Source organism: Leucoraja erinacea, unplaced genomic scaffold (assembly GCF_028641065.1).
Source record: "Leucoraja erinacea ecotype New England unplaced genomic scaffold, Leri_hhj_1 Leri_638S, whole genome shotgun sequence".
In the NCBI taxonomy this organism is placed as follows: Eukaryota; Metazoa; Chordata; class Chondrichthyes; order Rajiformes; family Rajidae; genus Leucoraja; species Leucoraja erinaceus.
The window spans coordinates 10,001-32,990 of NW_026576551.1; the positions used below are offsets into that span (position 1 = coordinate 10,001).

General features: G+C 50.0%; 1 protein-coding gene across 1 annotated transcript in view; it reads left to right on the forward strand.

The window, feature by feature from the left end:
• Positions 1–22,990, forward strand: part of LOC129694367 (anion exchange protein 3-like) — a gene marked incomplete at both ends in the record, with an annotated part of 80,301 nt that overhangs the window by 2,110 nt on the left and 55,201 nt on the right. Inside the window, 4 exon segments of the mRNA XM_055631069.1 lie at positions 2,779–2,882; positions 5,944–6,027; positions 8,470–8,553; positions 13,447–13,574. Coding sequence (XP_055487044.1) covers positions 2,779–2,882; positions 5,944–6,027; positions 8,470–8,553; positions 13,447–13,574 — 400 coding nt within the window.

A 22,990-nucleotide genomic window follows, 5' to 3' on the forward strand; every position in this document is an offset into this window, starting at 1 on the left:
AACAAAATAGAGAGAGTACAGAGGAGATTTACTAGAGTGTTGCCTCGGTTTCAGCAACTAAGTTCCAGAGAAAGGTTGAACAAGTTAGGGCTTTATTCTTTAGAGCGCAGAAGGTTAAGGGGGGACTTGATAGAGGTCTTTAAAATGTTGAGAGGGATAGACAGAGTTGACGTGGACAAGCTTTTCCCACTGAGAGTGGGGAAGATTCAAACAAGAGGACATGACTTGAGAATTAAGGGACTGAAGTTTAGGGGTAACATGAGGGGGAACTTCTTTACTCAGAGAGGGTAGCTGTATGGAATGAGCTTCCAGTGAAGGTGGTGGAGGCAGGTTCGTTTTTATCATTTAAAAATAAATTGGATAGTTATATGGACGGGAAAGGAATGGAGGGTTATGGTCTGAGCGCAGGTAGATGGGACTAGGGGAGATTATGTGTTCGGCACGGACTAGAAGGGTCGAGATGGCCTGTTTCCGTGCTGTAATTGTTATATGGTTATTATATGGTTATATGGTTATGTCTCCACTTCAGACTGAAATATAGAGTTGGGGGGAAGGAGGGGGGAGGGGGGGGGGGGGAGGCGAGGACAAATCATGTTTGCAATTGTATAAGACATTGGTGAAGCTGCATTTAGAGTATTGTGTCCCCTTGCCCAGAGTAGGTGGGGAATGGAATCGAGGACCAGAGGACACAGGTTCAAGGTGAAGGGGAAAATATTTAATAGCAATCTGAGGGGTAACTTTTTCAGACAGAGGGTGGTGGGTGTATGGAACGAGCTGCCGGAGGAGGTAGTTGAGGCTGGGGCTATCCCAATGTTTAAGAAACAGTTCGACAGGTACATGGATAGGACAGGTTTGGAGGGATGTGGGCCAAGTGCGGGCTTGGTGGGACTAGTGTAGATGGGACATGTTGGCTGGTGTGGGCAAGTTGGGCCGAAGGGCCTGTTTCCACGTAAGACTCCAGGACTCTACTTCAGAATGAAAGATAGAGGTGTGGGGGGGGGGGGGGGGGTGGTGTGGGGCTTTGGGGGTGGGGTAGGGTGGTGGGTGAATGATGGTGGGGGGGGGGAGGGAATATACTGGAGGCGAGAAATGGGCAGAACAAAGCTGACCAGCAACAGATAACCTCAGGAAGGGTGGAGCCCACAATGGTCCATTGTTGGCTGGGGATGGCGTGGTAACGAGAAGGATGTTTGGATGCGAACAGTGGAACTGGCAGGACATATCGGGGGGGGGGGTGCGGGAGGGGAGGAGTTACTTGAAATTGGAGAAGTCAATGTTCATACCGCTGGGGGTGTAAGCTGCCCAAGTGAAATATGAGGTGCTGTTCCTCCAATTTGCGCTGGGCCTCACTCTGACAATGGAGGAGGCCCAGGAGAGAAAGGTCGGTGTGGGAATGGGGAGGGGAGATCGTACAGGCCAGGGGTTCCCAAATGGTTTTGTCCCGTTTACCCCTGGCAACTTTAATAACCCATAACAATGTTATTTCACTTATTTCTGAACCACTAATGGTGAACAGATACCGGTAAACCAGAACCAAACACAGTCACAGTCAATGAGGAAAATCATGTACACATCCAGAATCGACAAATTTACCCCCTGAGTATATTTCGCTTGGGCAGTTTACACCCCAGCGGTATGAACATTGACTTCTCTAACTTCAAAAATTGTACAAGGCATTGGTGAGGCCAATTCTGGAGTATGGTGTACAATTCTGGTCGCCTAATTGTAGGAAGGATGTCAACAAAATAGAGAGAGTACAGAGGAGATTTACTAGAATGTTGCCTGGGTTTCAGCAACTAAGTTACAGAGAAAGGTTGAACAAGTTAGGGCTTTATTCTCTGGAGCGCAGAAGGTTAAGGGGGGACTTGATAGAGGTCTTTAAAATGATGAGAGGGATAGACAGAGTTGACATGGATAAGCTTTTTCCCTTTGAGAGTAGGGAAGATTCAAACAAGAGGACATGACTTGAGAATTAAGGGACAGAAGTTTAGGGGTAACATGAGGGGGAACTTCTTTACTCAGAGAGTGGTAGCGGTGTGGAATGAGCTTCCAGTGAAGGTGGTGGAGGCAGGTTCGTTTTTATCATTTAAAAATAAATTGGATAGTTATATGGACGGGAAAGGAATGGAGGGTTATGGTCTGAGCGCAGGTAGATGGGACTAGGGGAGAATACGTGTTCGGCACGGACTAGGAGGGTCGAGATGGCCTGTTTCCGTGCTGTAATTGTTATATGGTGATATGGTTCAGATAGCCCTTGCTTTCCCTCTCCATCACCTTCCCCTTCCCAGTTCTCCCACCAGTCTTACTGTCTCTGCCTACATTCCATCTCTGCCCCCTTCCGCCCCTCCCCTGACACCAGTCTCGACCCGAAACGTCGCCCGTTCCTTCTCTCCAGAGATGCTGCCTGTCCCGCTGAGTTACTCCAGCAATTTGTGTCTACCTTAGAAACATTTGGACAGGTGCGTAGATAGGGCAGGTTTGGAGAGATATTGGCGGGGTGGGGAGATTGCAACCTTCACGTGGTCCACCCTGTTTCGACGAATGCAATCAACCCGGCGTGCGGAGTCAAATAAGATCTAATAGAACAAGCTGTCCTACAACTGTAGGCTGTGCACGCCACATGCAAGAAGTAGAAGAGGGATATGGGCCAAACGCGGGCGAGTTTGATGGGACATGTTGGCCGGTGTGGGCAAGTTGGGGCTACGGGGCCTGTTTCCGTGCTGTATCACTCTCTGATGACTCTGATGTTCTGATGCTTTCCCTCTGCCCCCCACCCAGTCCAACCTGGCCTCACAGGAATCCACAGAGTCCCTGCTGATAGAGGAGCAGACACCAACACCACCTGAGGGACCTCTGGAGCCGCAGAGAGAATGGACGCAAAGGTCAGACTCCGAGCCGCAGCGGGCAATGCCACACCAGGCACGGAGGCCATGATTATGAAGAAGGGTCTCGCCACATAGAAACATAGACAATAGGTGCAGGAGGAGGCCATTCGGCCCTTCGAGCCTGCACCATTCGCCATTCAATATGATCATGGCTGATCATCCAACTCAGTATCCTGTACCTGCCTTCTCCTCCATACCCCCCTGATCCCTTTAGCCACAAGGGCCACATCTAACTCCCTCTTAAATATAGCCAATGAACTGTGTGGCCTCAACTACCTTCTGTGGCAGAGAATTACAGAGATTCATCACTCTCTGTGTGAAAATTGTTTTCCTCATCTCAGTCCTAACAGATTTCCCCTTTATCCTTAAACTGTGTGACCCCTTGTTCTGGACTTCCCCAACATCGGGAACAATCTTCCTGCATCTAGCCTGTCCAACCCCTTAAGAATTTTGTAAGTTTCTATAAGATCAGCGGGTGAGGCAGCATCTATGGAGCGAAGGAATGGGTGACATTTCGGGTCGAGCCAGCAAAGTCCGATCAAATGGTGGCCGACTAGGAAAAGGGGAGATGCAGCGAGACCTGGGTGTCATGGTACACCAGTCATTGAAAGTAGGCATGCAGGTGCAGCAGACAGTGAAGAAAGCGAATGGTATGTTAGCTTTCATAGCAAAAGGATTTGAGTCTAGGAGCAGGGAGATTCTACTGCAGTTGTACAGGGTCTTGGTGAGACCACACCTGGAGTATTGCGTACAGTTTTGGTCTCCTAATCTGAGGAAGGACATTCTTGCCATAGAGGGAGTGCAGAGAAGGTTCACCAGACTGATTCCTGGGATGTCAGGACTGTCTTATGAAGAAAGACTGGATAGACTTGGTTTATACTCTCTAGAATTTAGGAGATTGAGAGGGGATCTTATAGAAACTTACAAAATTCTTAAGGGGTTAGACAGGCTAGATGCAGGAAGATTGTTCCCGATGTTGGGGAAGTCCAGGACAAGGGGGTCACAGCTTAAGGATAAGGGGGAAATCCTTTAAAACCGAGATGAGAAGAACTTTTTTTCACACAGAGAGTGGTGAATCTCTGGAACTCTCTGCCACAGAGGGTAGTTGAGGCCAGTTCATTGGCTATATTTAAGAGGGAGTTAGATGTGGCCCTTGTGGCTAAGGGGATCAGAGGGGTATGGGAGAGAAGGCAGGTACGGGATATTGAGTTGGATGATCAAAGATAGTCCAAGGTAGACAAAAATGCTGGAGAAACTCAGCGGGTGAGGTAGCATCTATGGAGCGAAGGAATTGGTGACGTTTCAGGTCGAGACCCTTCTGCAGACCGAAGGTCACCATTGAGATAGATAGTAGTTCAGGACTGTTCTCTGGTTGTGGTGGGAAGATTCAGTTGCCTGATAACATCTTAGAATAAACACTGAGGTGAGAAAAAACTTTTTCACCCAGTGGAGGCCAAGTCACTGGATGGATTTAAGAGAGAGTTAGATAGAGCTCTAGGGGCTAGTGGAGTCAAGGGATATGGGGAGAAGGCAGGCACGGGTTATTGATAGGGGACGATCAGCCATGATCACAATGAATGGCGGTGCTGGCTCGAAGGCCCGAATGGCCTCTTCCTGCACCTATTTTCTATGTTTCTATTCTTCTAAGAAACTGTCCCTGAATCTGGAAGTGTGTGTTTTCACACGTATGACTTATGGAAACATAGAAACAGAAAATAGGTGCAGGAGTAGGCCATTCGGCCCTTCGAGCCAACACCTCCATTCAAAAAGTGTTTCCTCATCTCATCCCTAAATGGCCTACCCCTTAATCTTAAACTCTGACCCCTGGTTCTGGACTCCCCCAACATTTTTCCTGCACCTAGCCTGACTTAAGGAGGGTCTCTCCCCGAAAGGGTCGCCCATTCCTTCTCTGGAATGTTACCAGGGGCTAACGCTACTGAACGTTTTTCCTTCCATTATTTATTATGTAAAGGTATATGTTAATTTCAAAATAGACTTTATTCAATTGATAAATATATACAATTCCTGAACCATTCAAACAAACAAAATTCATCCGACATTTTCGGAGACTATGCAAGTTTTTCCAGTACAATTTTTTTACATTTGTCAAATTTCACCAAACAGTCCCACACCCGTGCCACTCTGTGGCCCCTGTCCATGTAATAAATATATACAGTGTTTACACAGTGCGAAAATTCCATTTGACATTTTTCATTTCCACAAATAATGTCCCCCACCCGTGCCACTCTGTGGCCCCCTGGTGTGGGATACCTTCCCTTAATTTAATTTGAGGGGTGTCTCCACCATACCGTGCCCCCCATGTCCAGCAGCGGCAGGACCCTAGACTGTGGCCCTCCCCCACCGAGCCTTGGCGTTGGCTGCACCAAGCTTCAGCGAGTCCCTTAGCACGTACTCCTGCAGTCTGCAGTGGGCCAGTCGGCAACATTCCCCGACGGACATCTCGCTCTGCTGGGTGGTGAGCAACGCTCGGGCAGACCAAAGAGCGTCTTTGACCGAGTTGATGACCCTCCAGCAGCAGTCGATGTCAGTCTCTGAATGTGCCCCTGGGAACAGTCCGTAAATCACAGAGTCCTCTGTGACGGAGCTGTTCGGGATAAATCGTTCCAGGGACCCTTGCATACCTCTCCAGACTCTTTTTGCAAACCCACACTCTGCAAAGAGGTGGGCAACCGTCTCCTCTCCACCGCAACCTATGTAAAGGTATATGTCGTGCTATGATTGTGCTTATAGTTGGTTTGGTTGTTTGTCTTTTTGCACAAAAGTCCGCGAGCATTGCCACTTTCATTTCACTGCACATCTCGTATGTGTATGTGACAAATAAACTTGACTTGACTTGACTTGACTCCAGAGATGCCGCCTGTCCTGCTGAGTTACTCCAGCATTTTGTATCTACCTTATGAGGTCTGCGGTGTGACTTGACCAGGATGTATGCAAATCGAAGCCTTTCACTGTAATTTATACATTTATAATTTATGCAAAGTATAATTTATTCATAAATTTATACGCGACTGTTTTCAACTCTCTGCCTCCACCTCAGCTCTCTGGACGCACGAGACAATTCGCCGCCGAGCTGCGCAAAACGGCGGTCCCTGCACCGGACACCAGGGGCCCAGCGACCCAGGTAACATTCCAACCCAGAAAGACATTCTTGCCACAGAGGGAGTACAGAGAAGGTTCACCAGACTGATTCCTGGGATGTCAGGACTTTCACATGAAGAAAGACTGGATAGACTCGGCTTGTACTCGCTGGAATTTAGAAGATTGAGGGGGGCGGGGGGATCTTATAGAAACTTACAAAATTCTTAAGGGGTTTGGACAGGCTAGATGCAGGAAGATTGCTCCCGATGTTGGGGAAGTCCAGAACAAGGGGTCACACACAGTTTAAGTATACGGGGGATAGTCTTTTAGGACCCAGATGAGAAAAACATTTTTCTTTTCACACAGAGAGTGGTGAATCTGTGGAATTCTCTGCCACAGAAGGTAGTTGAGGCCACACAGTTCATTGCCTATATTTAAGAGGGAGTTAGATGTGGCCCTTGTGGCTAAAGGGATCAGGGGGTATGGAGAGAAGGCAGGTACGGGATACTGAGTTGGATGATCAGCCATGTTCATATTGAATGGCGGTGCAGGCTCGAAGGGCCGAATGGCCTCTACTCCTGCACCCAATTTCTATGTTTCTATGCTTCAAAGATGGTCCAAGGTAGACAAAAATGCTGGAGAAACTCAGTGGGTGAGGTAGCATCTATGGAGCGAAGGAATTGGTGACGTTTCGGGTCGAGACCCTTCTTCAGACCGAGGGCCACCATTGTGATAGATAGTAGTTCAGGACTGTTCTCTGGTTGTGGTGGGATGATTCAGTTGCCTGATAACAGCTGGGAAGTTGCCTGATAACATCTTAGAATAAACACTGAGGTGAGAAAAAACTTTTTCACCCAGAGAGTTGTGAATTTGTGGAATTCCCTGCCACAGAGGGCAGTGGAGGCCAAGTCACTGGATGGATTTAAGAGAGAGTTAGATAGAGCTCTAGGGGCTAGTGGAGTCAAGGGAATATGGGGAGAAGGCAGGCACGGGTTATTGATAGGGGACGATCAGCCATGATAACAATGAATGGCGGTGCTGGCTCGAAGGGCCGAATGGCCTCCTCCTGCACCTATTGTCTATGTTTCTATTCTTCTAAGAAACTGTCCCTGAATCTGGAAGTGTGTGTTTTCACACGTATGACTTATGGAAACATAGAAACAGAAAATAGGTGCAGGAGTAGGCCATTCGGCCCTTCGAGCCAACACCTCCATTCATAAAAGTGTTTCCTCATCTCAGATTCAGATTCAGATTCAATTTTAATTGTCATTGTCAGTGTACAGTAGAGACAACGAAATGCATCTCACCCCTAAATGGCCTACCCCTTACTCTTAAACTCTGGCCCCTGGTTCTGGACTCCCCCAACATTTTTCCTGCACCTAGCCTGACTTAAGGAGGGTATCTCCCCGAAAGGGTCGCCCATTCCTTCTCTGGAATGTTACCAGGGACTAACGCTACTGAACGTTTTTCCTTCCATTATTTATTATGTATAGGTATATGTCGGATTTTTTAAAATTTCAAAATAGACTTTATTCAATTGATAAATATATACAATTCCTGAACCATTCAAACAAACAAAATTCATCCGACATTTTCGGAGACTATACAAATTTTTTTTCCAGTACAATTTTTTACATTTGTCAAATTTCACCAAACAGTCCCCCACCCGTGCCACTCTGTGGCCCCCTGGTGTGGGATACCTTCCCTTAATTTAATTTGAGGGGCGTCTCCACCGTACCGTGCCCCCTATGTCCAGCAGCGGCAGGACCCTAGACTGTGGCCCTCCCCCACCGAGCCTTGGCGTTGGCTGCACCAAGCTTCAGCGAGTCCCTTAGCACGTACTCCTGCAGTCTGCAGTGGGCCAGTCGGCAACATTCCCTGACGGACATCTCGCTCTGCTGGGTGGTGAGCAACGCTTGGGCAGACCAAAGAGCGTCTTTCACCGAGTTGATGACCCTCCAGCAGCACTCGATGTCAGTCTCTGAATGTGCCCCTGGGAACACTCCGTAAATCACAGAGTCCTCTGTGGCGGAGCTGTTTGGGATAAATCGTTCCAGGGACCCTTGCATACCTCTCCAGACTTGTTTTGCAAACCCACACTCTGCAAAGAGGTGGGCAACCGTCTCCTCTCCACCGCAACCTATGTAAAGGTATATGTCGTGCTATGATTATGCTTATAGTTTGTTTGGTTGTTTGTCTTTTTGCACAAAAGTCCGCGAGCATTCGCCACTTTCATTTCACTGCACATCTCGTATGTGTATGTGACAAATAAACTTGACTTGACTTGACTCCAGAGATGCCGCCTGTCCCGCTGAGTTACTCCAGCATGTTGTGTCTATCTTTGGCCCGTGCTTATGAGGTCTGCGGTGTGACTTGACCAGGTTGTATGCAAATCACTATAATTTATACATTCATAATTTATGCAAAGTATAATTTATTCATCAATTTATACACGACTGTTTTCAACTCTCTGCCTCCACCTCAGCTCTCTGGATGCACGAGACAATTCGCCGCCGAACTGCGCAAAACGGCGGTCCCTGCACCGGACACCAGGGGCCCAGCGACCCAGGTAACATTCCAACCCAGAAAGACATTCTTGCCACAGAGGGAGTACAGAGAAGGTTCACCAGACTGATTCCTGGGATGCCAGGACTTTCATATGAAGAAAGACTGGATAGACTCGGCTTGTACTCGCTGGAATTTAGAAGGGGATCTTATAGAAACTTACCACATTCTTAAGGGGTTGGACAGGTTAGATGCTGGAAGATTGTTCCCGATGTTGGGGAAGTCCAGAACAAGGGGTCACACAGTTTAAGGATAAAGGGGAAGTCTTTTAGGACCGAGATGAGAAAAACATTTTTCTTTTCACACAGAGAGTGGTGAATCTGTGGAATTCTCTGCCACAGAAGGTAGTTGAGGCCACACCGTTCATTGGCTATATTTAAGAGGGAGTTAGATGTGGCCCTTGTGGCTAAAGGGATCAGGGGGTATGGAGAGAAGGCAGGTACAGGATACTGAGTTGGATGATCAGCCATGATCATATTGAATGGCGAATGGTGCAGGCTCGAAGGGCCGAATGGCCTACTCCTGCACCTATTGTCTATGTTTCTATGTTTCTATGTCTATGTCATGTGTACCGAGGTACAGTGAAAAGCTTTTGTAGCGGCCACTTGTGGAACAGAATGTAGAAAGTTGTGACCACTGCCCAGCCCATCACCGGCTTTGACCTCCCCACCATCAGGTCAAGTCACTTTTAATTCTATAGCAGATTTAAAAAACAACTCTCGTTGGCCAAAGTGCTTTACATTGGTGGAGGTACTAACGTTATACAACATTGGTTCATAGATTAAGTACATACATAAATACATACATGTAGCCCTCGCTCAGAGGACGTCAAGAAAGGCTTGAGAGTAAAGATGGGTTTTAAGTCTCGACTTAAAGGAGTCGTTGGAGGGGGCAGTTGTGATGGGAAGGGGGATGCTGTTCCACAGTCTAGGGGCTGCAACCGCAAAGGCACAGTCGCCCCTGAGCTTATGCCTAGACCGCGGGATATTCAGTAACCCCGAGTCGGCTGATCTGAGGGACCTGGAGGTGGAGTGGTGGGTGAGAAGACTTTTGATGTAGGTGGGGGCGAGCCCGTGAAGCCAATGTGGCAACCTGCGTACCCAATGTGGCAGCCTGCGTACCCAATGTGGCAGTGTGCGTACCCAATGTGGCAGCCTGCGTACCCAATGTGGCAGTGTGCATACCCAATGTGGCAGTGTGCGTACCCAATGTGGCAGTGTGTGTACCCAATGTGGCAGTGTGTGTACCCAATGTGGCAGTGTGCGTACCCAATGTGGCAGCCTGCGTACCCAATGTGGCAGTGTGCGTACCCAATGTGGCAGTGTGTGTACCCAATGTGGCAGTGTGCGTACCCAATGTGGCAGTGTGTGTACCCAATGTGGCAGTGTGTGTACCCAATGTGGCAGTGTGTGTACCCAATGTGGCAGTGTGTGTACCCAATGTGGCAGTGTGTGTACCCAATGTGGCAGCGTGTGTACCCAATGTGGCAGTGTGCGTACCCAATGTGGCAGTGTGCGTACCCAATGTGGCAGCCTGCGTACCCAATGTGGCAGTGTGCGTACCCAATGCGTCAGTGTGCGTACCCAATGCGTCAGCGTGCGTACCCAATGCGTCAGCGTGCGTACCCAATGTGGCAGTGTGCGTACCCAATGTGGCAGTGTGCGTACCCAATGTGGCAGTGTGCGTACCCAATGTGGCAGTGTGCGTACCCAATGTGTGCGTACCCAAGCAGTGTGTGTACCCAATGTGGCAGTGTGCGTACCCAATGTGGCAGCGTGCGTACCCAATGTGGCAGTGTGTGTACCCAATGTGGCAGTGTGTGTACCCAATGTGGCAGTGTGCGTACCCAATGTGGCAGTGTGCGTACCCAATGTGGCAGCCTGCGTACCCAATGTGGCAGTGTGTGTACCCAATGTGGCAGTGTGTGTACCCAATGTGGCAGCGTGCGTACCCAATGTGGCAGTGTGTGTACCCAATGTGCAGTGTGTGTACCCAATGTGGCAGCGTGCGTACCCAATGTGGCAGCGTGCGTACCCAATGTGGCAGTGTGTGTACCCAATGTGGCAGCGTGCGTACCCAATGTGGCAGCGTGCGTACCCAATGTGGCAGTGTGTGTACCCAATGTGGCAGTGTGTGTACCCAATGTGTGCGTACCCAATGTGGCAGTGTGTGTACCCAATGTGGCAGTGTGCGTACCCAATGTGGCAGTGTGCGTACCCAATGTGGCAGTGTGTGTACCCAATGTGGCAGTGTGTGTACCCAATGTGGCAGCGTGCGTACCCAATGTGGCAGTGTGTGTACCCAATGTGGCAGTGTGCGTACCCAATGTGGCAGTGTGCGTACCCAATGTGGCAGTGTGCGTACCCAATGTGGCAGTGTGCGTACCCAATGTGGCAGTGTGCGTACCCAATGTGGCAGTGTGCGTACCCAATGTGGCAGTGTGCGTACCCAATGTGGCAGTGTGCGTACCCAATGTGGCAGTGTGCGTACCCAATGTGGCAGTGTGCGTACCCAATGTGGCAGTGTGTGTACCCAATGTGGCAGTGTGTGTACCCAATGTGGCAGTGTGTGTACCCAATGTGGCAGTGTGTGTACCCAATGTGGCAGTGTGCGTACCCAATGTGGCAGTGTGCGTACCCAATGTGGCAGTGTGTGTACCCAATGTGGCAGTGTGTGTACCCAATGTGGCAGTGTGCGTACCCAATGTGGCAGTGTGCGTACCCAATGTGGCAGTGTGCGTACCCAATGTGGCAGTGTGCGTGTGCGTACGCGATATACGTCACGCAGGAGGTGCGCAAGGATTTTGTACAGCGCAGCACACTCCTCCACGCCTCTCCATGCGCCCGCCGTGTCCCACACGCTGCCCGTACGTCACAACGAGGCGACCTAGTTTACATATCACGCCTAAATGAGGCGGGAATGACGGCCAAGTGGGACAGGCCCTTGACATTAGTGTGTGTATGTTTGTGTGTGTGTGTATGTGTGTGTGTATGTGTGTGTGTACGTGTGTGTGTGTGTGTGTGTGTGTGTGTGTGTGTGTGTGTGTGTGTGTGTGTGTGTACGTGTGTGTGTGTGTGTGTGTGTGTGTGTGTGTGTGTGTGTGTGTGTGTGTGTGTGTGTGTGTGTGTGTGTGTGTGTGTGTGTGCGTGCGTGTGTGTGTGTGCGTGTGTGCGTGTGCGCGTGTGTGTGTGTGTGTGTGTGTGTGCGTGTGCGTGTGCGTGTGCGTGTGCGTGTGCGCGTGTGCGTGCGTGTGCGTGTGTGTGTGTGTGACGGTCTGGGCTGCGTCCACAATTCTCTGCGATTTCTCGCGGGTCTTGGACGGAGCTGTTCCCGAACCGTGCCGTGATGCTTCCCGATAAAATGCTGTCTACGGCGCATCTGTAGAAGTTGGGGAGAGTTGTTGGGGATATTGCTGAACTTCCTAAAGCATTCTGAGGAAGTTGGTGAGCTATCTTAGTCGTTGCTTCTGTATTGTTGATCTGGGAGAAGTGGAGACACTTTCACTGGGAAATGGAGACATGAGATCTCAATCCCACTCTTTAGGGAGTTGGGCAAATGGGTGTAGCCTGACTTAAGTGGCTGGTAAGATTTTGTTGTCTGTTATTAAGGATGAAGTTTTGAGGTCCATGGATATTGAGATACAATGTGGGCGGTGGAATTCTCTGCCTCAGAGGGCGGTGGTGGCCGGTTCTCTGGATACTTTCATGAGAGAACGGGATAGGGCTCTTAAAGATAGCGGAGTCAGGGGATATGGGGAGATGGCTGGAATGGGGTACTGATTGGGGATGATCAGCCGTGATCACATAGAAACATAGAAATTAGGTGCAGGAGTAGGCCATTCGGCTCTTCGAGCCTGCACCGCCATTCAATATGATCATGGCTGATCATCCAACTCAGTATCCCGTACCTGCCTTCTCTCCATACCCCCTGATCCCCTTAGCCACAAGGGCCACATCTAACTCCCTCTTAAATATAGCCAATGAACTGGCCTCAACTACCCTCTGCGGCAGAGAGTTCCATAGATTCACCACTCTCTGTGTGAAAAAAAAGTTCTTCTCATCTCGGTTTTAAAGGATTTCCCCCTTATCCTTAAGCTGTGACCCCTTGTCCTGGACTTCCCCAACATCGGGAGCAATCTTCCTGCATCTAGCCTGTCCAACCCCTTAAGAATTTTGTAAGTTTCTAAAAGATCCCCCTCTCAATCTCCTAAATTCTAGAGAGTATAAACCAAGTCTATCCAGTCTTTCTTCATAAGACAGTTCTGACATCCCAGGAATCAGTCAGGTGAACCTTCTCTGTACTCCCTCTATGGCAATAATGTCCTTCCTCAGATTTGGAGACCAAAACTGTACGCAATACTCCAGGTGTGGTCTCACCAAGACCCTGTACAACTGCAGTAGAACCTCCCTGCTCCTATACTCAAATCCTTTTGCTATGAAAGCTAACATACCATTGGCTTTCTTCACTGCCTGCTGCACCTGCATCCTTACTTTCAATGACTGGTGTACCATGACACCCAGGTCTCCCCTTTTCCTAGTCGGCCACCATTTGATCGGACTTTGCTGGCTTTACCTTGCACTAAACATTATTCCTTTATCATGTATCTGCTCCTTAACCTCTAATCAACCTCTTATCTGTCTCAGCCTTAAAAATAATCCATCAATCGCCGTGAAAAATAATGTCCTTCCTCAGATTTGGAGACCAAAACTGTACATTGAATGGCGGTGCTGGTTCGAAGGGCCGAATGGCCTACTCCTGCACCTGTTGTCTATTGTCTATTGTCTAGGAGAAGTTGTTGGCGATACTGAATTCTCTATTTCGGCGCCATCAACGCTAAGGGCGATATGTTCCGCTCTGCGTCCTCAACTAGACCAACGTCTCCTTTGTCCTTTGTCAGGTACGACCTGCAGGAGCGGGTGTGCATCGGCAGTATGACCGCATCAGGAGCCGCCATCTTCCAGAAGGTTCCGACGGATGAGGCGGAGGCGGAGATGCTGGCCGTTGTCGATCTGGTCTACATGAAAAGTAAGTGGCCCATCCGTCACTTTTCTTCGAGCGGAGACGAGGAAACGCTTTTTCTCACAGAGAGTGGCGAGTCTGTGGAATTCTCTGCCTCAGAGGGCGAGAAGGATGAGAGGGCATCTCATTGAAATTTATAAGATTACTAAGGGCTTGGACACGCTAGAGGCAGGATTAGATTAGATTAGATTAGATTTGTTTATTGTCATTCAGACCTTTCGGTCTGAACGAAATTCTGTTTCCCTGCAGTCATACATATTCAGGAAACATGTTCCTGATGTTGGGGGAGTCCAGAACCAGGGGCCACACACACAGTTTAAGAATAAGGGGTAAGCCATTTAGAACGGAGACGAAGAAACACTTTTTCACCCAGAGAGTTGTGAGTCTGTGGAATTCTCTGCCTCAGTGGGCGGTGGAGGCCGGTTCTCTGGATACTTTCAAGAGAGAGCTGGATAAGGCTCTTAAACATAGCGGAGTCAGGGGATACGGGGAGAAGGCAGGATTGGGGTACTGATTGGGGATGATCAGCCATGATCACATTGAATGGCGGTGCTGGCTCGAAGGGCCGAATGTCCTGCTCCTGCACCTGTTGTCTATTGTCTATAAGTATCTTGGCATTGGAACCAGTGAAGATTGTTGAGTTACAGTTAAAGAGGCTCAAATGGGCCGAATGGCCTAATTCTGCTTTTAGAACTTAAGAACTAATGAGACATGGGCACAGCATGGGCAAGTTGGGCCGAAGGGCCTGTGTCCATGTTGTGTGACTTCAGACTTTCGACTTCAGAGATACAGCGCGTAAAAAGGCCCTTTGGCCCACCGAGTCCGTGCTGACCTGTGGAGACCCCGTCTACTAGCAGTTCTCCCCCACCAACGACATCTTACAGAAGCCAATGAACCAACATAGAAACATAGAAACATAGAAACATAGAAATTAGGTGCAGGAGTAGAGGCCATTCGGCCCTTCGAGCCTGCACCGCCATTCAATATGATCATGGCTGATCATCCAACTCAGTATCCCGTACCTGCCTTCTCTCCATACCCCCTGATCCCCTTGGCCACAAGGGCCACATCTAACTCCCTCTTAAATATAGCCAATGAACTGTGGCCTCAACTACCCTCTGTGGCAGAGAGTTCCAGAGATTCACCACTCTCTGTGTGAAAAAAGTTCTTCTCATCTCGGTTTTTAAAGGATTTCCCCCTTATCCTTAAGCTGTGACCCCCTTGTCCTGGACTTCCCCAACATGGGGAGCAATCTTCCTGCATCTAGCCTGTCCAACCCCTTAAGAATTTTGTAAGTTTCTATAAGATCCCCTCTCAATCTCCTAAACTCTAGAGAGTATAAACCAAGTCTATCCAGTCTTTCTTCATAAGACAGTCCTGACATCCCAGGAATCAGTCTCTGGTGAACCTTCTCTGCACTCCCTCTATGGCAATAATGTCCTTCCTCAGATTTGGAGACCAAACTGCACGCAATACTCCAGGTGTGGTCTCACCAAGACCCTATACAACTGCAGTAGAACCTCCCTGCTCCTATACTCAAATCCTCTTGCTATGAAAGCCAACATGCCATTTCGCTTTCTTTACTGCCTGCCTGCACCTGCATGCCTACTTTCAATGACTGGGTGTACCATGACACCCAGGTCCTCGCTGCATGTCCTTCTTTCCCAATCGGCCACCATTTAGATAATAATCTGCTTTCCCGTTTTTGCCACCAAAATGGATAACCTCACATTTATCCACATTAAACTGCATCTGCCAAACATTTGCCCACTCACCCAGCCTATCCAAGTCACCTTGCCGTCTCCTAGCATCCTCCTCACACCTAACACTGCCCCCCAGCTTAGTGTCATCCGCAAACTTGGAGATATTGCCTTCAATTCCCTCATCCAGATCATTAATATATATTGTATCACCCAACTCAGTATCCCATACCTGCCTTCTCTCCATACCCTCTGATCCCCTTAGCCACAAGGGCCACATCTAACTCCCTCTTAAATATAGCCAATGAACTGTGGCCTCGACTACCCTCTGCGGCAGAGAGTTCCAGAGATTCACCACTCTCTGTGTGAAAAAAGTTATTCTCATCTCGGTTTTAAAGGATTTCCCCCTTATCCTTAAGCTGTGACCCCTTGTCCTGGACTTCCCCAACATCGGGAGCAATCTTCCTGCATCTAGCCTGTCCAACCCCTTAAGAATTTTGTAAGTTTCTATAAGATCCCCTCTCAAACTCCTAAATTCTAGCGAGTATAAACCGAGTCTATCCAGTCTTTCTTCATAAGACAGTCCTGACATCCCAGGAATCAGTCTGGTGAACCTTCTCTGCACTCCCTCTATGGCAATAATGTCCTTCCTCAGATTTGGAGACCAAACTGTACGCAATACTCCAGGTGTGGTCTCACCAAGACCCTGTACAACTGCAGTAGAACCTCCCTGCTCCTATACTCCAATCCTTTTGCAACAAACCTGGAGAGAGACAGAAATGTCTGGAGTAACTCCAGTCTGAATATGTTTCTTCCCAGCTGTTATCAGGCAACTGAATCATCCCACCACAACCAGAGAGCAGTGCTGAACTGCTATCTACCTTATTGGTGACCCTCGGACTAACCGTGATCGGACTTTGCCGGCTTTACCTTGCACTAAACGTTATTCCCTTCATCCTGCATCTGTACACTGTGGACGGCTCGATTGTGTTGTCTTTCCGCTGACTGGTTAGCACGCAACAAAAGCTTTTCACTGGAGTTTAGAAGGATGAGGGGGGGGAGATCTTATAGAAACATATAAAATTATAAAAGGACTCGACAAGCAAGATGCAGGAAAAATGTTCCCAATGTTGGGCGAGTCCAGAACCAGGGGCCACACAGTCTTAGAATAAAGGGGAGGTCATTTAAGACTGAGGTGAGAAAAAACTTTTTCACCCAGAGAGTTGTGAATTTGTGGAATTCCCTGCCACAGAGGGCAGTGGAGGCCAAGTCACTGGATGGATTTAAGAGAGAGTTAGATAGAGCTCTAGGGGCTGGTGGAGTCAAGGGATATGGGGAGAAGGCAGGCACGGGTTATTGATTGGGGACGATCAGCCATGATCACAATGAATGGCGGTGCTGGCTCGAAGGGCCGAATGGCCTCCTCCTGCACCTATTGTCTATGTTTCTATGTTTTCACTGTACCTCGGTACACGTGACAATAAACTAAACTGAAACTGACCTGAGGAAGGGTCTCGACTCGAAACGCCACCCATGCCTTCGCTCCAGAGATGCTGCCTGTCCCGCTGAGTTACTCCAGCATTTCCAGTCTTTTCTTCAGTGTAAAACCAGCGCCTGCAATTCCTTCTTACACAAGTGGAGACAGTGGGCTTTGGGGGAGCTGGGAAGGGGAGGGGAAGGAGGGAGAAAGCAGGGACTACCTGAAATTGGAGAAGTCAATGTTCATACCGCTGGGGTGTAAACTACCCAAGCGAAATATGAGGCGCTGCTCCTCCTCCAATTTGCGGTGGGACTCACTCTGGCCACGGAGGAGGGCCCAGGACAGAAAGGTCGGATTGGGAATGGAAACATAGAAAATAGGTGCAGGAGTAGAGGCCATTCGGCCCTTCGAGCCTGCACCGCCATTCAATATGATCATGGCTGATCATCCAACTCAGTATCCTGTACCTGCCTTCTCTCCACACCCCCTGATCCCTTTAGCCACAAGGGCCACCTCTAACCCCCTCTTAAATATAGCCAATGAACTGTGGCCTCAACTACCTTCTGTGGCAGAGAATTCCACAGATTCACCACTAAAAATGTTTTTCTCATCTCGGTCCTAAAAGATTTCCCCCTTATCCTTAAACTGTGTGACCCCTTCTCCTGGACTTCCCCAACATCGGGAACAATCTTCCTGCATCTAGCATGTCCAACCCCTTGAGAATTTTGTAAGTTTCTATAAGATCCCCTCTCAATCTTCTAAATTCCAGCGAGTACAAGCCGAGTCTATCCAGTCTTTCTTCATATGAAAGTCCTGCCATCCCAGGAATCGGTCTGGTGAACCTTCTCTGTACTCCCTCTATGGCAAGAATGTCTTTCCTCAGATTAGGAGACCAAAACTGTAGGCAATACTCCAGGGAGGGGGAGTTGAAGTGCTGAGCCAAATATGAGGAGCAGCAGACATTACGAGGAGCTGGGAAGGGGAGGGGAAGGAGGGGAGAAAGCAGGGACTACCTGAAATTGAGGAGTGGAAATTTGGGAGAGAGGGTCGGTTAGCAAAGGGTTACCAGTAAATGACTAGTGACTGGGTCTCGCTGAGACGAGAGGCAGGATTATGGATTGACTGCTGACATCATGGAACTAGATCGATCAGCCCGAGGGTAAAAACTCAATCTCTGTCCAATGTTCCGTCGTCACGTGAAGCTCGGGCAGGCTGGGGTCGAAGCCAATGACCAGTCACACGGGGAGGGAGGGAGGGAGAGAGGGAGGGCACCAGCCTCACGCCGAGTTGCCGCGCGCCTCAGTCGCACTTTCCCCCCCCAACGCAAGGACCGAGGATGATGGTCTTCGCGGAAGATGAGGGCACCAAGGTTCCGGGCGCGGACTCCTTCGAGCCCGCTGGCGGCGAAGACTTTGAGGAATTATCCCTCGACTTCGAGGAATATGATCTGTGGGAGTCTATCAGCAGCTTCCTGGACAAGGGAGAGCCTCCATGTGAGTAGTCCGAGCATCGGCACGCAAAATGGTTCCAGTTCTGGTGAAGCTGCTGTGCATTTCATATCCCCAGCATATCCAGGTGTGGTTTCAAGAGAGAGCTAGACAGGGCTCTTAAAAATAGCGCTGGAAACGCTGGAGGCAGGAAACATGTTCCCAATGTTGGGGGAGTCCAGAACTAGAGGCCACACACAGTTTAAGAATAAGGGGTCGGCCATTTAGAACGGAGACGAGGAAACACTTTTTCTCACAGAATAAATTGGATAGGCATATGGATGAGAAGGGAATGGAGGGTTATGGTACGAGTGCAGGCAGGTGGGACTAAGGGGAAAAAAATTTGTTCGGCATGGACTTGTAGGGCCGAGATGGCCTGTTTCCGTGCTGTAATTGTTATATGGTTATTATATGGTTATATGGAGTTGTGAGTCTGTGGAATTCTCTGCCTCAGAGGGCAGTGGAGGCCGGTTCTCTGGATGCTATCAAGAGAGAGCTAGTTAGGGCTCTTAAAAATAGCCGAGTCAGGGGATATGGGGAGAAGGCACGAGCGGGGTACTGATTGGGGATGATCAGCCATGAACACATTGAATGGCGGTGCTGGTGCTGGCTCGAAGGGCCGAATGGCCTACTCCTGCACCTATTGTCTATTGTCTATTGTCTATTGTCTATTGTCTATTGGTTCACCAGAAGGTCCAACATAGAAGCATAGAAAATAGGTGCAGGAGTAGGCCATTCGGCCCTTCGAGCCAGCACCAGCACCGCCATTCAATGTGATCATGGCTGATCATCCCCAATCAGTACCCTTCGAGCCAGCAACGCCTTTCATTGTGATACAGGGGCCACAGTTTACGAATAAGGGGCAGGGTAGATTCACCAGGTTAATTCCCGGGATGGTGGGACTGTGAGAATGGAGCGGCTGGGCTTGTACACTCTGGAGTTTAGAAGGAAGAGAGGGAATCTCCCCCTCTCTCTATCTATCCCCCTCCTCTCTTTGTCCCTCTGTCTCTCTCCCTCCTCTCTCTCTCTGTCTCTCTCACACACGCACGTTGCTGACTCACAGATGCATGCGTTGGCGAGATTGATTTGGGATCGATGGTCGCTGCCAGAGGGCATGGGATGGAGACGTGGGCAGAGGGGGCAGGTCTGTGGGCACGTGTACATGTATAACAGTGCACGCATCTGAATGTGAGAATCTAGGTGGGGCACTTTAGCCTTTACAGATACAGCGCGGAAACAGGCCCTTCGGCCCACCCAGTCTGTGCCGACCAACCAACACTAGCACTGCCCTACACACCAGCGACAATATATACTTATACGAACCCCAATTAATCTACAATCTGCATGTCTTTGGAACCTCTCCCCCCTCTCTCCCCCCCCCCTCTCTCCCCCCCCATCTCTCTCTCTCCCCTCTCCCCCCTCTCTCTCCCCCTCTCTCTCCCCTCTCTCCTCCCCCTCTCTCTCAGATTCAGATTCAGATTCAATTTTAATTGTCATTGTCAGTGTACAGTACAGAGACAACGAAATGCATTTAGCATCTCCCTTGAAGAGCGACATAGCAAACGATTTGAATTTAAAAAAAATAATAAGTGTCCGGGGGTGGGGGGGGTGGTGATTGGCAGTCACCGAGGTACGTTGTTTGAGTAGAGTGACATCCGCCGGAAAGAAGCTGTTCTCTCTCCCCTCTCTCTCCCCCCCCTCTCTCCCCCCCCTCCTCTCCCCCTCTCAATCCCCCTCTCTCCCCTCTCCTCCCCCTCCTCTCTCCTCCCCTCTCTCCCCCCACTCCCCCCTCTCCCCCCCTCCTCCTCTCCCCCCTCGCCCCTCTCCTCCCCCTCTCTCTCTCCCCCCTCTCTACCCCCTCTCTCCCCCCCTCTCCTCCCCCTCCTCTCTCCCCCCTCTCTCCCCCAACTCTCCTCCCCCTCCTCTCCCCCCTCTCTCCCCCTCTCCTCCCCCTCTCTCTCTCCCCTCTCATCCCCCCCTCTTCCCCCCTCCTCTCTCCCCTCCTCTCTCCCCCCTCTTCTCTCCCCCCTCTATCCTCATCCCCCCCTTCCCCCCCTCCCCCTCTCCCCCCCCTCTCTCTCCCCTCCCCTCCCCCCCTCTCTCCTCCCTGATCTCTCCTCCCCTCCTCCCCCTCCTCTCTCTCCTCTCTCTTCTCATCCCCCCTCTCTCTTCTCCCCCTCTCCCCCTCTCCTCCCTCTCTTCCCCTCTCTCCCCTCTCCCCCACTCTCTCTCCCCCACTCTCTCCTCCCTCTCTCCTCCCCTCTCTCTCCCCCTCTCTCCCCCCCCTTCTCTCTCTCTCCCCCCCTCTCTCTCTCTCCCCTTCTCTCTCTCTCTCCCCCTCTCTCCCCCCCCCCCTCTCTCTCTCTCTCTCCCTCCCTCTCTCGCCCCCTCCTCCCCTCTCTCTCCTCCTATCTCGCTCCCCCTCTCTCCCCCCTCTGTCTCTCCCCTCTCTCCCCCCCCTCTCTACCCTCCTCTCTCCCCCACCCCCTCTCCCCCCTCTCTGTCCCCCCCTCTGACTGACCCGCACTCTGCCCCCCCCCTCTGTCCCCCCTCTTGTCCCCCCCACTCTCCCCCCCGGGTTCGATCCAGACTACGGGTGCTGTCGGTACGGAGTTTGCACGTTCTCCCCGTGACCTGCGTGGGTTTTCTCCGGGTGCTCCGGTTTCCTCCCACTCTCCAAAGACGTCCCGGTTTCTCGATTAATTGGCTTGGTGACAAATGTTCGGGGGGATCGCTGGTCGGCACGGACTCGGTGGGCCGAAGGGCCTGTTTCCACGCTGTGTCTCTAAAGTCTAAAAACTGTAGCTCAGAGGTTGTGGGGGAAAAAGGCAGGAGAATGGGGTTAAGAGGGAAAGATAGAACAGCCAGGATTGAATGGCGGAGTAGACTTGATGGGCCGAATGGCCGAATGGCCTAATTCTGCTCCTAGTTCAGTTTAGTTTATTGTCCCGTGTACCGAGGTACAGTGAAAAGCTTGTGTTGCGCGCTAACCAGTCAGCGGAAAGACAACACATGATTACAATCGAGCCGTCCACAGTGTACAGATACAGGATAAAGGGAATAACGTTTAGTGCAAGGTAAAGCCAGCAAAGTCCGATCAAGATTAGTCCGAAAGTCTAATCCCTCTAATCTTTGACATTTCCACCACTGCTGTCCTTCTAGTTGGTTGACCATAGACAATGGACAACTGGTGCGGGAGTAGGCCATTCGGCCCTTCGATCCAGCACCGCCATTCAATGTGATCATGGCTGATCATCCACAATCAGTACCCCGTTCCTGCCTTCTCCCCATATCCCCTGACTCCGCCATCTTTAAGAGCCCTATCTAGCTCTCTCTTGAAAGTATCCAGAGAACCTGCCTCCACCGCCCTCTGAGGCAGAGAATTCCACAGACTCACAACTCTCTGTGAGAAAATATTTTTCCTTATCTCAGGCCTAAATGGCTTACCCCTTATTCTTAAACTGTGTGTGACCCCTGGTTCTGGACTCCCCCAACATCGGGAACATGTTTCCTGCCTCTAGCGTGTCCAAACCCTTAACAATCTTTGTGGATGATCAGCCAAAATTCTTAAGGGGTTGGACAGGCTAGATGCAGGAAGATTGTTCCCGATGTTGGGGAAGTCCGGAACAAGGGGTCACACAGTTTAAGGATAAGGGGGAAGTCTTTTAGGACCGAGATGAGAAAAACATTTTTCTCACAGAGAGTGGTGAATCTCTGGAATTCTCTGCCGCAGAAGGTAGTTGTGGCCACACAGTTCAGTGGCTATATTTAAGAGGGAGTTAGATGTGGCCCTTGTGGCTAAAGGGATCAGGGGGTATGGAGAGAAGGCAGGGATGGGATACTGAGTTGGATGATCAGCCATGATCATATTGAATGGCGGTGCAGGCTCGAAGGGCCGAATGGCCCTACTCCTGCACCTAATTTCTATGTTTCCATGAACGCGGGTCTCTGGCGCTGTGAGGCATCAACTCTACACCGCACCACCGTGCTGACATTCCACAAGTGCTTGAGGAACTCAGCGGGTCGGTCAGCATCTGCGGAGGGAATGGACAGACGATGTTTCGGGTTGGGACTCATCTTCAGTCTGATCCAGTAGTGGATTGTAGCTGGACATCCGAGCTTTCAAGCTGCTGCCTCTTCTCCGAGAAGGGAATGGCATTGGACGATAGACAATAGTCGGAGGCTCAGAGGGGATAGAGTCTTCTCTGTTGCTGCTCCGGCACTCTGGAACACCCTGCCGTTGCACATCAGACAGGCCCCCTCACTGTCCATCTTCAAATCCAGTGTTAAAACACATTTGTACTCCCTGGCTTTTGACCATGCCTGAGGCTTTGCTTCTGTTTGTGGTGTTTTTGATGTTTCTTTATTTTACATGTGTCTTTTCCTACTATTTCTTTTGATTGTTATTTTTGGTGTGTATTAACTTTTTTGTCAATGATTAGTGATGTACAGCACTTTGTTGCAGCTATGTTTGTTTTTAAAGTGCTCTATAAATAAAATTATTATTATTATTATTATTAATAGACAATAGGTGCAGGAGTAGGCCATTTGGCCCTCCGAGGCAGAGAATTCCACAGACTCACAACTCTCTGTGAGAAAAAGTGTTACCTCGTCTCCGTTCCAAATGGCTTACCCCTTATTCTTAAACTGTGTGTGTGTGGCCCCTGGTTCTGGACTCCCCCAACATCGGGAACATGTTTCCTGCCTCTAGCGAGTCCAAGCCCTTAACAATCTTATATGTTTCAATCATGATGA